This window comes from Poeciliopsis prolifica, unplaced genomic scaffold (genome assembly GCF_027474105.1).
Source record: "Poeciliopsis prolifica strain line A6 unplaced genomic scaffold, Auburn_PproV2 SCAFFOLD007, whole genome shotgun sequence".
In the NCBI taxonomy this organism is placed as follows: Eukaryota; Metazoa; Chordata; class Actinopteri; order Cyprinodontiformes; family Poeciliidae; genus Poeciliopsis; species Poeciliopsis prolifica.
The window spans coordinates 14,792,207-14,807,312 of NW_026562382.1; the positions used below are offsets into that span (position 1 = coordinate 14,792,207).

General features: G+C 34.7%; 1 protein-coding gene across 1 annotated transcript; it reads left to right on the forward strand.

Annotated features, from left to right (window-relative positions):
• The first annotated feature begins 4,755 nt into the window (after positions 1-4,755).
• On the forward strand, positions 4,756-14,873 carry chmp2ba (charged multivesicular body protein 2Ba). Its single transcript, XM_055032054.1, has 6 exons — positions 4,756-4,940; positions 7,801-7,892; positions 10,801-10,995; positions 12,078-12,180; positions 12,394-12,500; positions 13,449-14,873. Exons 1-6 carry the CDS (start codon positions 4,907-4,909, stop codon positions 13,566-13,568), a joined length of 651 nt encoding a protein of 216 aa, XP_054888029.1. The 5' UTR covers positions 4,756-4,906; the 3' UTR covers positions 13,569-14,873.
• Positions 14,874-15,106: the final 233 nt, after the last annotated feature.

Here is a 15,106-nt window from a genome sequence, read left to right on the forward strand (position 1 = left end):
TTCCTGCTCTCTCAGACACCTGCTGTCATCCATATGTCCTGTTTGGGCTCCATCACTTTGTTCATAATCAAATAAATGTCACTTTTACTTACATTTTCAAATACACTGTTTTAAAACAGAATTATTCTACTTCTCTAATTTATTACTTTTAAAAATCTTTAATAATTGTAAATAGGCATACAGCTGAACATGAAGAAGTAGCTTATTTGAAACAATTTTGTTTAGTAAATATGCAAAATTCAAGTTAAAATACCTATTTAGGTTGTGCCAAACATAATGTGCAAACAGTTTCAGTTGAAATTATGTTGTCGTTCAAAGGAAACATCCAAAAACAATCTATGAATATACTTGCTTTAATTTTACATTTCACTCCATATCCATGAAAAACTGCAATCCTCGAGGGACAGTGTCCTGCAACTTAGAAAATAAGTTTTGGATTCAACACACCTGAGACAAATTATCAGGTCATTATCAGAACAAAATGTTACAAGTGCTGCCTCAGTGGAAATAAAAGGACAGTGCAATGTGAACAGCTGTGTGACCAAAAACTGTATTATGAACACAGTTTCCACCAACCAGTAAAACAAGAAGTCCTAGTGAATGTCAAAGAGCAATTTCAGCACTGTTGGGGGTTATAAATTGTACACCTCAAGAGGGTGATAGAGAAACCCAAAGCAGTGTACAGTTTTAGCTGCATTTGTGTTAGAATGAAGAGGGGACAGTGTGTTTGTCACACAAAATACTGATATATCTTTGTGCCTGAAAAATCACAAGATCACCCTCAAGCTTAAGTTTTCTCTTCTCTTCAGAGATGTTGTCTAACAACCTATGAGTTGTCCTTCTGTTTGACAATCTCTCTGCTGACATGTCAGTGGTGAACTCACCATGTAACCATCAATGAGAACAAGGGCTTCTAAAATCCCAAATCTCCCATTGCAGCTTCTGTCTCTCTGTTCATGCAGACAAGAATATTTCAGCCTGCAGTTGCTTGTCAGGTGTGAAGGGAATAAAATAACATATATTCACATACTTTACCCTATTATCACTCAGGATTTATTGTATGTTTGTGAAACAAGAAAATGAGATACACCCGCATGAGACTGTTGGGGATTTCATAAAATTCCAATGCAAATGATAAATCATGATATATGATCAAATCCTTTGTTTTGCTGAAATACAGCACCAATCTCAGCTCAGCTACAATAAAAAGGAAACATCTCAGGAGCAAGATTGCCTGATTCTTGCACTAGTGTGGAACATATTGCCACCTTTATATCATTGTGAAAATATTGCAAAAGTATATATGAATAATGATGTATTCCATAAAATGTTTTAGAGATAGACCAAAACAAATACCACATATTTGTGAAGTGGAAATGTAGAAATACCTTTCTCTACAGGTGTTTTAGGATCTACCAACATTTGTATATTTAGTTTATCGAGGGGTGAAATTAAAAAAGGGGGCTGACAAATATTCAAGCCTTTGCACTTGGAGATTTAACATCAATTATAAGCATTCTGTTTAGATAACAGTCATCAAACAATGTAGACAAGTTCACTTTATTATTCAAGTTGGTAAAATGTCTTTTAGCTGAGAAAACCCGACTGATTGGATTAAGTCACAAAATAGAATAGGTTGAAATAGAGTTTTGTAAACATTTGAAAATAATCTATAATTTTTCTTCCACTTCACAATTAATAATTGCAAAAATCATCAAGTGAAGGTATTTGTACAATTTTTTTTATTTATTTATTTTTGGCTGATCCTTCAAAGCCGAAGAGCTTGGTGTACTTTATGGCTCTGACTCCCCTCTGTTTGTGGAGAAATCTAATTTCACACATGATTGTTTCTTTCTCTCTGCTGGGTCTGTGTGCAGACACACTGTAGTTAGTGCCTTAACATTACGTTCTAGTTTGCTCGAGGCTAGAGCATCCGGTGAAGGAAGAGAATGGGTTTACTGGAAAAAACTAAGTGGAGAAAGTAGGAAACAATCCGATCTATAAAAGCAGTGAACAAAGAAACATAAGGATGGCCATGTTTCCTCACGTTTCCATTGTTTCCTTTTTTATCCTTTATTATACTGAAAAAATAAAGAGCTTAAAATATAGGATTAATAATTAAAACTGAAAAATTCTCAATAATAACAGAGGTAATTTATTTAAATATTCACATCTATTTAATCAAGCAAATTCAAGATTGAGTACTTCATTGTTTTTGATAAAATGGCTATTTGTCCACAAAGCAGAAAAAAATCGACCACATTCAATTTCTAAGTACTGATTTACATTGCACTACTTTGCACCTACACTTTCAGCTGGACCTCAATGCTTGGGGCTAGATTTATCACCACCAGGGCCCTGTGATGATGAGGCCATTTAGCTGTGGTCCCTTTGGCCCTCCACTGATTAGTGCTAAACATCTTCTCTAATAACCTTAACAAGAGTAATGCCTCAGGACAACATGCCGATGCACAGAAGCAACTGTGCATTCACACATACTACCCTCCTTGGAGATCAGGGAAAAGTGCTGAGGGCTACCCATCTTCCTCTTTCAAAGTCACCCTTGGCATCTCACATCGTTCCAGGATGCATCCCAACACGCTTTTACAGCTTGTCTTCTGTCTCTTGCCTTCATTCCTGTTCTAACCAAAAACACAAAATCGAGTTGGTTATGGTTCAAGAGTCCCATTTGTCTCAAACAAACTTCCTCTCAGTATTAATATGAGACAGGAAAAAAAGGAACATATGAATACAAACCAGACTGGATAGCTTAGCTCTCTTCTGGGGATAAAAAGCCAAGAAATGAAATTTGGAATGTAATATATGATACTTCTCTACAGGGAATTTCATGGACTGTTTTTAAAAAGGGAAGCCACTTCACTGTTCTGTGCTCAAATACAACTAAATTTAATGCACATGTCTTCTGTAGGAAAAGAAGCTAATTATTTTTAGTTGCACTGATGTCATCAGAACTGGGTTATCCAAACTTAACTTGTTTACCCTGTTTTGACTCTTGTCAACTCACCTGCAAACATTGCTGATGAAAGCTCAGCATTTAAGCAGTGCCCAGCTACAGTATGTACTTTAAGGGTATTATCTTTTTGCATGTAACTGGCTGTGATTTTCTAGTTAAATTGCATTTATAGCCCTTGAAAGTTGTCATATTTTGTTGCTTTACAGTCACAGACAATGCATTTTTCTGGGATTTTATTAAATAGTTTACAACATGAAGTAGCACGTACATGTGGACAAAATTTGAAAACAATGTTGATTTTAAATTTTCTTTGTTTTTTTAATACAAATTTTACAATTTTGGTTATTTAGAACTGTGTCATGTATTAGTTTTTAGTGCTGATACACAAAAATCTGGGGTCATTCTGAATGGAGTTTCTGTGTTCTCCCTTTGCATGCACGAGTAATCTAGCTTCTTTATACAGTCCAAAAAAATCACTCTTATGTTAATTGGTCTTTCTAAATTGCCCTTAGGTAAGAGTCAGTTGCTGAGCATGGTAATTTGTCTTGAGTGTCTAAGGGATGCTTTGTAATGGACTGGGAACCTTTCTAGGCAATCGCCTAAATCACGACCCTACAAGGATAAGTGGTATAGACATTGAAGTGAGTTTTATTCTGATATCCTTAAATCACAGAGAACTGTCCAATCCACCATACAAGATCTATAAGAGGAAAGCACAACTACAAACCAACCAAGACAGTTTTGTCCACCTAAACTGGCAAGACAAAGAGAGTGTTCTCCAGAGAAGTGGCACGGAAATCCTGAAAGAAAACCTGGACGGCAAATATTAGACATTCTGCTCTTATTGTACCCAAAAATACAGCCAGAATTACAAGGGATTTCTATAGATCAAAGTATCTTTATTCGCTAGTATTTTCCAGTAAAAGATCTAAATCTAATAGACAAGACTTGAAAATTGCTTTCAAAGACCTTCTTTCAGGAGTTAGTATAAGCTTGAAGTATTTTTAAAAGAAGAAATGACAATTTATTGTATCTAATAACTAGTTGCCTACTTAAATTGTAATAAATTTTGAGGGCTGGAAACAAATACATTGAGCTTTTTCAGACTATGTTTAAAAGTAACAGCAAACAAATAATTTCTCCCCTTTCACACTGATGAGCTATAACTGGACAAAACGTGAAAAAGTTTACCACATATATGTGCTTTATGTCAATTCCTGTGAATATAGAAAAGGTACAAAAACAAAGTTGCAAAGGTCATATTGGGAAGATTAATAAACTTACCTGGCTTGACTTTTTATACAGGTAAAATGAGCATATTTCTTTTTATATCATTAACATACTTCCGTCTATGTGCTGCATTCAGGAGATAGACGGAGAACGCTTTCAATGACAATTATGAAGACACCTTATCCAAAATAAAAGACTGGATTTGGCAATGATTCTTTGTTATTCTGAAAGTAGTACCCTTGACTGTTTTGTTCAACAACTGATGATATTTGATTAGTTTTTTTTTCAATTACTTTGTTATCATTGAATAACAAAGGTTAAATATCCAATGTTTTGCTCATTGGTTTTTAGTACAGAAGGTAGAAATAAGATACCAACCCAAAAATACTTTAATTGAATCTTTAAAACACAGAAATAGCTCGAACTAAATGGTTTTGTTTGTTGTTTTTTTTATTTGACATTTTTAGCAAACATATTCAGATGAAATAGAGTTTTCCGCGGTACACTTGAAAGCAGCACAAAGGTCCCGTCGTGACGCCAGCTGAGGGAGGAACTCCCGACAGCAGAAGTCAACCAGGAAACGAAGGCTGATATAGCAGACGTACCGTCTTGGGCTGACGGTATATACGAAAGGAATTAGTACTATTTAAAGTACACTGTTTGAATTTAATTTCTATAGTTAGTTATACACAGAGTAGCGACATGGCTTCCCTCTTCAAGAAGAAGACTGTCGATGGTAAGTTTGTTCTATGTTTAAAAAAAAAAAAAAAAGCTAGCTAACTTGTTTTTAGCCCGTTTGTTTTCAGCCTGTGTTCTTCCCGTTTGAATTAGCTCTCCCCAAATAACTCGTTGAACCTGTTGTTGGTTTTGTTGAGTCACCAGTCACGTTACTAACCTGGAGAAAGCGTCGAAGGGCAGCCAAAATACCTGGATTAAAAGGGAAAAAAACCTAGGATAGAAATGTGATAGTTAAAATGCAAACAAATGACTTAAAAATGTCAACAACTTCTGGGTTTCCCACCACATATCCGAGGAATAAAAGTAAACTTATTCTTTGAGGTTGTACAAAGAGGATGTTTTTATTGTCACTCAAACTTAGAAAATGTGATTTTATGTACATTAATTGTAATACAGAATCGATGGCCCAAAATGAATGTCATTGAATACACTAGAAATATATTCATTGACAAAACACCGGATTTTTACAATTGGTTACGTTTCTATTTGTTTCAGACATAACATTTACCATTCATAATTCTGTTTAAACTTTAACTACAATACGGAACAGGAGAGGGGAAATTTATTGTAATTGCGTAATGAATTTGAAGGATTGTTTAACTATGACGTCTTGGCATGCTGTCATCCTCTAACCTATTAATTTTAGTAACCCGATTCTGGAAAGCCTTACAGTATGAATATTTGAATATTTTCTTCAGGCAAGACAACCAGCCAGTCAGAGTTAAAATGGGAAATCTGACACATTTTTCCTAAAAATGTATAAATCAATTATTGTTCCCTAAGTAATGACTTTCAGGAAATAAAAATCTAATATCCACCTCTTCACTTTTTGTAAAATAATTATAATAATATTTTTTTTAAAAAGCAACGTAGGAAAATCTGAATTAAACTATTGAACCAGGTTCAAGGAAAAGAAAGACCTAGCTGGATTAGGAAAATCTTTCCATAGCATTGCTTACTTACTCCTCCCATCCCTGACATTCGAGCCTCACCCACAGCAACAGTCTGCATACTGTACTCACTGTGCTCCCTTACCTTCACTGTATGCTGAGCTGTCAACAGATCTTCTTCAACGGTGGATTCTCTTTTCTTTTCTTTCTTTTATTTATTTATTATTTTGATGTTTCTTGTCTCATGACTTTCAGGAAATAAAAATCTAATATCCACCTCTTGCAGTGAGGGAAGGAGTGAGCCTTCCCTCACTCCTTCAATCTCCGGGCAGAAAGTTTTTGGATGTTTTTCTTGCCTTGTGTCTGGTCGTCGGAGTGGTTTCTTGTCGATTTTTAAATTTACTTCCCATGGCTAGTGATGGGGGGGGGGAAAGATCGCACATATTTGTAGGATGATATCCCTCCCACTTTGATACGTTGGCGGCACGTCACCTTATACGCACTTACGCATCATCCCGACAAGTGATCCACTGTAGTGATGTGATTCTAACTAGTTTATCGTTTTATAAGAAAATAACAGAAAATCAGGTCAACATTGGCATTTACATTCACATCCTAAAGCAAAATTGTTTTTTATGTTTATATATATATATATATATATATATATATATATATATATATATATATATATATATATATATATTATATATATATATATATATTCATTGACAAAATGAAAATTAAATAAAATAATAATAATAAATAAAATTAAATAATTATTAAGGATGGGTAGTCATTTCTTTTTGCATATCCGACCTTTATTAGGTGGGCTCTTGATTTTTATTTTTTATTTTTTTCAATTTAAGAGCCCAATTTTTTTTTTAAATGCATATGTTGATACATCTTAAGAAATTATAAAAAATATAATTGAAATTCAAAAGCATGCCCCCTTAGACTTTGAATTGACAATCTCAAACAAATGCTTTTGTTGTTGTTGTTTTCTTAACCTAGTATCTGAGTGAATTATCTTGGTTGTTTAGTTCTGATTAGTCAGCTCTCATTGTGTGACTGCAGGATCGTGCAATATTTCACATGATGCTGCTTGGAGCTGACTGACTCAATATTGGTGTCAGCTGCCAGAGCAGTTGCCACAGTTGTCGGTGTGTATTCAGTGTGTTGCTGATCTTGCTGTGCAATAGAAAAGGACAATCAAACAAGCCTCCTGCAAAGGTTCAGATTATAGTGCTCCAGATTTCGTTCAATAGCTGTGCTGCAGACTATTGACTTTATTTTAGATGATGATAAGTCTTTGCTTTGTCTTTTGTGTGTATTGTATTTTTTTTTCCATTTTCTTTTTTTTATGAAAGAAGTACAGCGGTAACAAAAGATTAATTTACCTATTTTTCAAGTTAGCTGTTATATAAGGAACATATATAAATTATTTTAAGAGCGATTATCTTTGTCAAAAGAATGTTTGATGGTTTGTATCTGTTTGTTAAAGCAAGTGAAGTGCATATTTTTATTGCTGCTTTAACTTTAATAATTATGCCTTACTTTCATTATATTAATTTAATAACTGGTCAACCAAGATGTTTTTTTTTTTAAGTTTGATCTTTTTACTATTTAATTATTAATTGAAATTTTATCACCATTTTATATTTCATCCTAAATAAAATACAATTTTTATGTTTATTGCTTTGTCTTATGGTCAAAGTATTTTTTACTAAGTCTGGTATTTTAATATTTGAATATTAATATCTGCCTGTAAAGTGTACATATCTATAAAGTGGATTTCATTTCCTTTATTTTTAAATTCTGCTAGACATTTTCTTTAGTTTTATTGAAAAGCATAGTTCTATTCCCTTTCTGTGGTAAATATGAAAGGTGTTTTACCTATGAAACCTGATTTGATGATTGATAAATAAAGTATCAACCTTTTTGTCTTGCTTGTTTTTACGTTTTTGAAAGACGTCATCAAGGAACAGTCTAAGGAGCTACGAAGCACTCAGAGACAAATCACCAGGGACAGAGCAGCGCTGGAGAAACAAGAGAAACAAATGGTCAGAATTCACACACACTAACCAATAAACTTAAAGAAATGGAAAGTAAGAAACAATGTCCATGCAGAGCATGTTTGTTAGATTTCTACATATTGCATCAAAGCTTTGAGAACCTCCAGCAGATGATTCATACAGAAAAAAATCCTTGAAACCCGTTTAAATCTCCCTTTCACCACTAAGGACTAAACCCAAGTGGCTCATGGATCTAAGTGAAAAGAAGGGAATGAGCCGATGTGGAGGCCTTGCTCCAGGCAAGCAAAGCGCACACCCTCGCTCGATGAGGCTACAGCTGTACGACACATTTCCCGTTTTAGTAAGATGAAAGAAGTGGAGAGTGTCTTCCTCATTTAGCTGTATTAAGTAAATATTGTGTGGGACATAATTACCTCCCTGGGGAACCCCATTTTTGTACTTCATTAATGCTTTCCGCTAATTAGTTTGGTCTTTAAAAGCTTTGTTGTACACCCTGAATTAAAAGGATCTTGGCTTACAAATGAAAATTACCTTAATCTGCAAGTTAGCACAATCATAAGGGTCCCCCATTGTGCTTCTAATAAGAAAATGTGCCCACTCTCACATTTATAGGCACTGGCTTTATTAAAAGCGGCAGAGAACCAAAGATTCAAAGTATGACTTATTATGATTTATATTCCATTTACACAAGGGAACATAAGAGCAAAATGAAATGGATGTGTTAAAATTAGTTAAATTTTACAGACAGAGTAAAAGTTTTTATGTATGCGTATTAATATTTATTGAGAGGGATTTATGCTGCGTACCAGCTTTATTGCCTTTTATTTGCCTTAAAGGTAAGGAGGGCCAGATGAACTTTGATTTTATTTGAGTTTTTCTCTTTGCTTATTTTTGGACAAGTTATTTTTAAAATTTTAACTTCATGTTCACTTTTTGAAAATCTATGACCTTCCAAAACCAATTACCCTATTTTGATTTGCTTTTAAGAACTGTATGACAAGTGCTAAAAAATGTTTAATGCACCCATTTCAGCCAAGAACTGTCAATAATTATTTAGACTAGGAGTAGAGGAGTCATTCAATGAATTTGTCAGAGAGTAATGGTAGAGTTTCACTCATTTAAAACAAAGACAGGAGGATTTAAAAAATAATGTATTAATTTATCAAATTATGAGCATGATTCGTGCTACTAGCATTTCTAACTATAAACATTCTCTGCGCATTATCTATTAGGAATGGGTAGTCATTTCTTTTTGCATCTCCGACTGTTGTCATATGCAAAACAGTTGACTAAACACAAAATTAACAACTTTAAATTTGATTATAAACTGTATTTTTTTTCTTAGTGCAATAGACATTACAACAGCACCATAAAATGTGCTGTTGTAATGTCTATTTATTTAAAAATTAATTTATCTAATTTATATTTATTTAATAATATTAAAAAGTGATCAAAAATTTGCTTTTATTTTTTTAAAATTTAAGTTCAAGTTTTGATTTCTGAGAATAACTCTCTGTTTCCACAAATTGAAAACACCACTTCATTTTTAATGGTCGATATCAAAGTCATTAAAAAAAAACCTCTGCTTTCTATATCAATGTTTAAAAGGATAACATGGAGTTACTAAATATGTATTTTATATGTAAAAAGTCAGACATGGCAAAGGAGGGAATTGATCAGCATCTACCAAAGTTTAACTCTTTGTTGGAGCTGAACAGTTTGAATGCTTCCTACAGACTTCAGTTATTCTAAAAATAGCTGAGTCTTCACCCAGTAAACTCTATGCCAAGATGTGTTGTTGTTGATAGCACTTAGGTGTATTCACTGACTGTAGAAAAATAAGAATTTTGAGTTTCTGGCCATAAGAATTATTAAGCTGAAAATCATTCGGTTCTGGCTACCTTCAGTCTTCTTGGTGCACCTCTAATTTTTAGGCCTGTTTCCAAACATCAACAGTGTTTTAACTTTTTTTAAAAATTGAAAGCATTTACTGTTTTCTGCAGATAGTAAAGGAAATAGGATTGTACATTTAGACAGATTCAAGAAAAGCATAACAGCCTCTCAGCTGAGTGCTGCATTAGATTGTGTCTAGGAGGGAGCAGCTATCTATCACAACACAGCGCTCCTCTTGATATCTAAAGGGAAAGTAGATAGTCAGAGACTCCAATCAATACTACCAACAGTGCTTACTTCCCCACCTTTTCTTGTTGATATGTTGAGATTTTCTGACATCACTGATGTTTGTAATGCAGCTTCTTTCCTTACAGTTCAGCCCCAATTTTTGTATTTAAATTATTTACAGGTGAGAAAATATGAACTGAACTGAATGCATTTGATATATGACAGTCCATACATGTTTTGTGTTAAGAGGCCAAAGAAAATAGCTGAGTGGAGTATTTTATTTTATGACTGTATCAAATATAAACAATTTATTATTAGTTCTTATAGGGGATGCTTTCAGCATGCAAGAAATAAACAATACACTCTGGAGTCGAGAAGCCGGCTATCTTACTGTAACCCTCAGTTTCCGCCTCATCTCTTGGGATGCTCTCACACTGTCAGGCCCACACACAGAATCGCTGAAGGCAGCAACATATTTTCTCATGTTTACTGAAGCTAAATGTTTGGCTTGGCTTGGCAGCAAATAGTATTTCAATTAAAAGACAGTATTTATGGTGTCTGTATTTATAAATATCTTTGTCGGTCTGTAGAGATTAATGAATGAAAACACATATATGTATTCAAAATGTGAAGTGTGATTGAAGACATTTTTTTTATTTGTGAAACAACAGTCAATATCTTGAGGGTAGATCTGAATTGACAAGAATATTAAGAAAAGTTAAACAGCAAAATCCTCAAAGTTCCAGTCAAAACCATTGAAAATCATGTGTGATTGTTTGGACTCATGTTTTTTTTTCTTGCTCTCTTTCTTCAGGAGTTGGAGATCAAGAAAATGGCTAAAAGCGGCAACAAGGAGGCTTGTAAGATTCTTGCAAAGCAGTTAGTTCAGCTTAGGAAGCAGAAGAACCGGACGTATGCTGTGAGCTCCAAGGTTACCTCCATGTCAACGCAAACTAAAGTCATGAACTCTCAAATGAAGATGGCTGGTGCCATGTCTACCACAGCCAAGGTAAAATCCTACATTATATTAGTTGCTCTGAGGTCATAAGTGCTAAATGTTTAGGAATTACTTCCACTTACATATTGTTCATATAAACATCTAAAAATATAATCAAGTTTTTTTTTTTTTGTTTTTTTTTTTTTTTTTGGTCCTGACTTTTTTTGTGTCATAATGGAAACATTATGAGAACATGTTTATTGTAGACATTACATGTATTTTAAGGGAAGTCCCAACATCATTGTTAATGAAGTGTGACAAGCATTTAATGGCCAAGAGCGAAGTATTGTACAACCACACAGACAGGTTAAATATAATTAGGCTTCAGATTAATGGAGGGTGATGAGGTGTGATCGCTTTAAGACAAAAATATCAGCAGCTTAATATATGCATCAAGTTCATTTTAACACAAATATATAGGTACAGTTCTCTATAATAGAAAGAAAGAAAAATATTTGAACCAATAGAAAAGTGTGTCAGTCAGCAGGAGATAAGATCTAGGGTATGATGTCATCCTCAGTGACCCAAGTAGGTCACATTTATGTTTTTGTGACGTGGAAATGAATGATCAGTCTGCGTTTAGACCTATCTGCTGCTCTTATCTCTGCAACAATGGAGGGAGTACAAGACGTACAGTCTCTTATCTAAAACAAAACTAATACTGTATTTTCCTGACTATAAGGTAGACATTTATACACAAGTCCTGTGACTTGTGTATATATGTTTTTGGTTTTTTTTTCCCTTTATGACATTTTTTAATGATGTGACTTATACTCTGGAGCAACTTACAGTTCATAAAATACAGCAGTTTTCCACAAAAGTCATTCTAATGTCAAGCTTTGGCTGCTGTCAGATCTGGTTTTATTAAAAAAAAAAAAAAAACAATTCTTTATGGGAGCATAGTGATTAATAATTTTTAATCCATGGCTTTACTTATTGTAGCAACTCATTTCTGCTTGATCAGCTGGAACAGTATCCTAAAAAAACATGAATGAAAGTATTTTCATGCCTCTTTGAGCAGTTTTTACAGTCTATACTGCTCTAACAAGAAAGCTGAAAAAATTTTTATCTCATTTTCTTTCTGATTTTTGAAGACGATGCAGGCTGTGAATAAGAAAATGGATCCGCAGAAGACACTGAAAACCATGCAGGACTTCCAGAAGGAGAACATGAAGATGGGGATGACTGAGGACATGAGTAAGCACACACGATGCACAAACGCATGTGGTGTTCATAAGCTTTTAACGAGGATTTAGAGGATTAATATGAGAATGTATGATTAGTAATAGAAACAAGTAAATAAAAATCAAGACGAAAGAATAATAAAAAAAACATCTTAAAATTTCAACTTGACCTTAAAATTTTGCGCTTCTTTTTTTTTCCTCCCTCCTTATATGTTTATCTGTCCAGTCAACGACACTTTAGACGACATTTTTGATGAATCTGGGGATGAAGAAGAATCTCAGGACATTGTCAACCAGGTTCTGGATGAGATCGGCATTGAAATCTCAGGGAAGGTAAGACACAGACTCTGATGTCGTCCGTTTGCTCTAATACATTTCAAACCTTGTGCCCTCATTATTACCTCATCATTAAAATCGTAAGCATTTTTGGGAGGATAAGAAGAAATGGTTTTCTGCTGATTTTTACAGGCCTCCTATCTTTCCTAAATGAGATAAAAGCTCTTGGCTACAAAAACAATAAACTCTCCACATGGCTTTTCTTTCATCTGATGTTAAAATGCGTAACAGCTGCCGCATGGTGGGGCTCGCCTACAGCTCTTCAGGCTCAAGCACTGTTACTGCCTTGCTTCCCGTCTGCTGTGCGTCTGGCTCCCCCTGGGGGGCTACATGAATAATTGCCTCTCTGCACACTGCAGAAATGCACTCGTCCAATAAATGTACCCACAGCTGCAGTGAACGTAGAGACAGCTTGATAATATTATTCTTTGTCTATAAAATAACTGAAGGGAAAAGTCGGTCATCAGAGTTTTGGCAATGTGTAAAATTCATTAGAGAAAATAAAATTGTTGAGTTTAAAGTTTAAAGAAATATGCTAAGAGTGCTTCGTACAACAACATTATCTATCCTTTTTTTAAATTTTTGTAGCATTATATTTTAGGCTTTAAAATTTCAAAGCACTTGTATAATACCAGATATTCTGCGTCACAAAAGGCTGCAACACTGGACGGTTTACCAGTGTTGGCTGTAATATGTGCCAATACTGGAATCAGCTATAAACTCTCTAAAATCCAGCAACATTTGTGAGGGGATTTGTACAAAGTTCAAGGTGTATGTATACATTAACAAGACACTGTTATTGCCATGTCTTCTCACACATTAGGTTTCTAAAATCTCTGTCATCTCAAAGAAAAATATCTTATTGTATATGAGATCACAGATAGCTTACCAATTATTTAATAATTCTTCCTGCTAATGGGATTTCTTGGCAATGTCTGTTTTCAGATGGTCAGAGCACCAGCTGCAGGAAAGAATGTCCCTGGTGCCACCGCTGCCTCCTCCAAAGGAGCCACTATTTCCGACGATGAGATTGAGAGACAACTTCGAGCTCTGGGAGTGGATTAGTTCTCTGTTGTATTGTTCAGATTCTAAGCTGGTGCAGCTCAAAACTGATACGGACTCTTGTCGGATGCACTAGTTTTGTCATTGTTTAAAAGCTGCGTACACTATTTTTCACACACCAACACAGACAAAGGCAAAACGGCAGAATTTTCTCATGTTGTTATGCATATTGCCTTAAAGTTCATTGGGCGTGTATTTATGAGAAAATATTTATTATGATACTGGAAAGACCACAACTTGGCCCAAAGAACTGTAATGATCTGTCTTTGGAAGGGCTACAAATGCAGTTTGTAAATGTCTTTTCCATTTGACTTGTTTGGCTAGCCTTTAGTTTTTCCTGTAATCAGTGATGGCTACTCTTTCTCCAGGAAGTTTTAATGCAAGACATGGTGATTAAAAACAGCTTTGGGGTTGACAATAAACAGATGGCTCTTGCTTACTTTTTCTCAGATCATTTACCTGATGTTTGTGTTGCTTTTGGTTAATTTAAACCCATCTGACTTGTTTTCTCTGAGTGGAACCACCTCCATTAGAACTCACAGTGGACAATTTCACTTTCTTTTGTTATCGCTTACAGGACAATTACAGTCAGGTGTTAGAATAACCATCACTAACTTTGTTGCTAAAGTTTAATTCAGGCCTAATGGAAGACTGGCAGGATTTTAAAGTAATTAAATGAGGTTTTATTTGACTTCTAAGTTTGATTTAATCAGCGATTGCAGAAAAGCGCTGGTTCTGCAGTCTCTTTTCTCTCTCAGCTGCTGTGCAGTTACTTTTTTTTAGAAATATTCAGCTGGCTCTTACAAAAGAAACTACACACACATGCACACTACAGCTACAGAATAATGGAAGTGTATGTTGAAACGACACTGTGATTTAATATGTGTTATGTCTGACTTTACAACAAAGTGAATTGTTAATGTCAGCAGTTTCAGGCTTTGTGAGAGAGACGGTGATATCTGTTCAATGAAACATTTTATCTTTCTCTTTCTGGCCGTTCAATTCCACATCAGTTCCTGCTGCCAAGATGAACCGAAAATGTGTCATTCTTGTACGCCTGTGACACACATAGCCCAACATAGTCCATCGAGGTTTTGCTCATTATTTTTTCCTCCATCATGCACCAGTCTAACATAATTGTAAACAGAATTAGGGTCTTCATAGATTTTGATGAATGCCTTTGCCTGGGTGGGAGTTTTTCCAAGACATGCGTACTCATGTTTGTTTACTTCTTTGTCATTGTTAATTGATTCTGTAAAAGGTTTATGGCTTTTGTAAGGAATAAAGTTTCCTCAGGTATGATTCTGATTTGATCTCGTACTGTTTTTCCATATGAAGGTTCATACTGTAAGTGACGATTGAACACACTAAGTGAAATATATTTAATATCCATAGTACATTTCTATGGAAATGCCTCTGGTAAGGACAGCTGAAGTGATTTCCTGGATGAGAAGTTAATTGTCTTCAATGCACAGGTTTCGTTTTGACTCATTGTTCTTTATATATGCTTTATGTGTTGGGGGAACTTATTTTTTGGCCTC

Coding starts and splice junctions, on each gene's coding strand:
- chmp2ba (XM_055032054.1), top strand. CDS start 4,907: ATGGCTTCCCTCTTCAAGAAGAAGACTGTCGATG. Junction 12,181..12,393: donor GGGGATGACTGAGGACATGA/GTAAGCACACAC, acceptor TTATCTGTCCAG/TCAACGACACTTTAGACGAC. Junction 12,501..13,448: donor GCATTGAAATCTCAGGGAAG/GTAAGACACAGA, acceptor GTCTGTTTTCAG/ATGGTCAGAGCACCAGCTGC.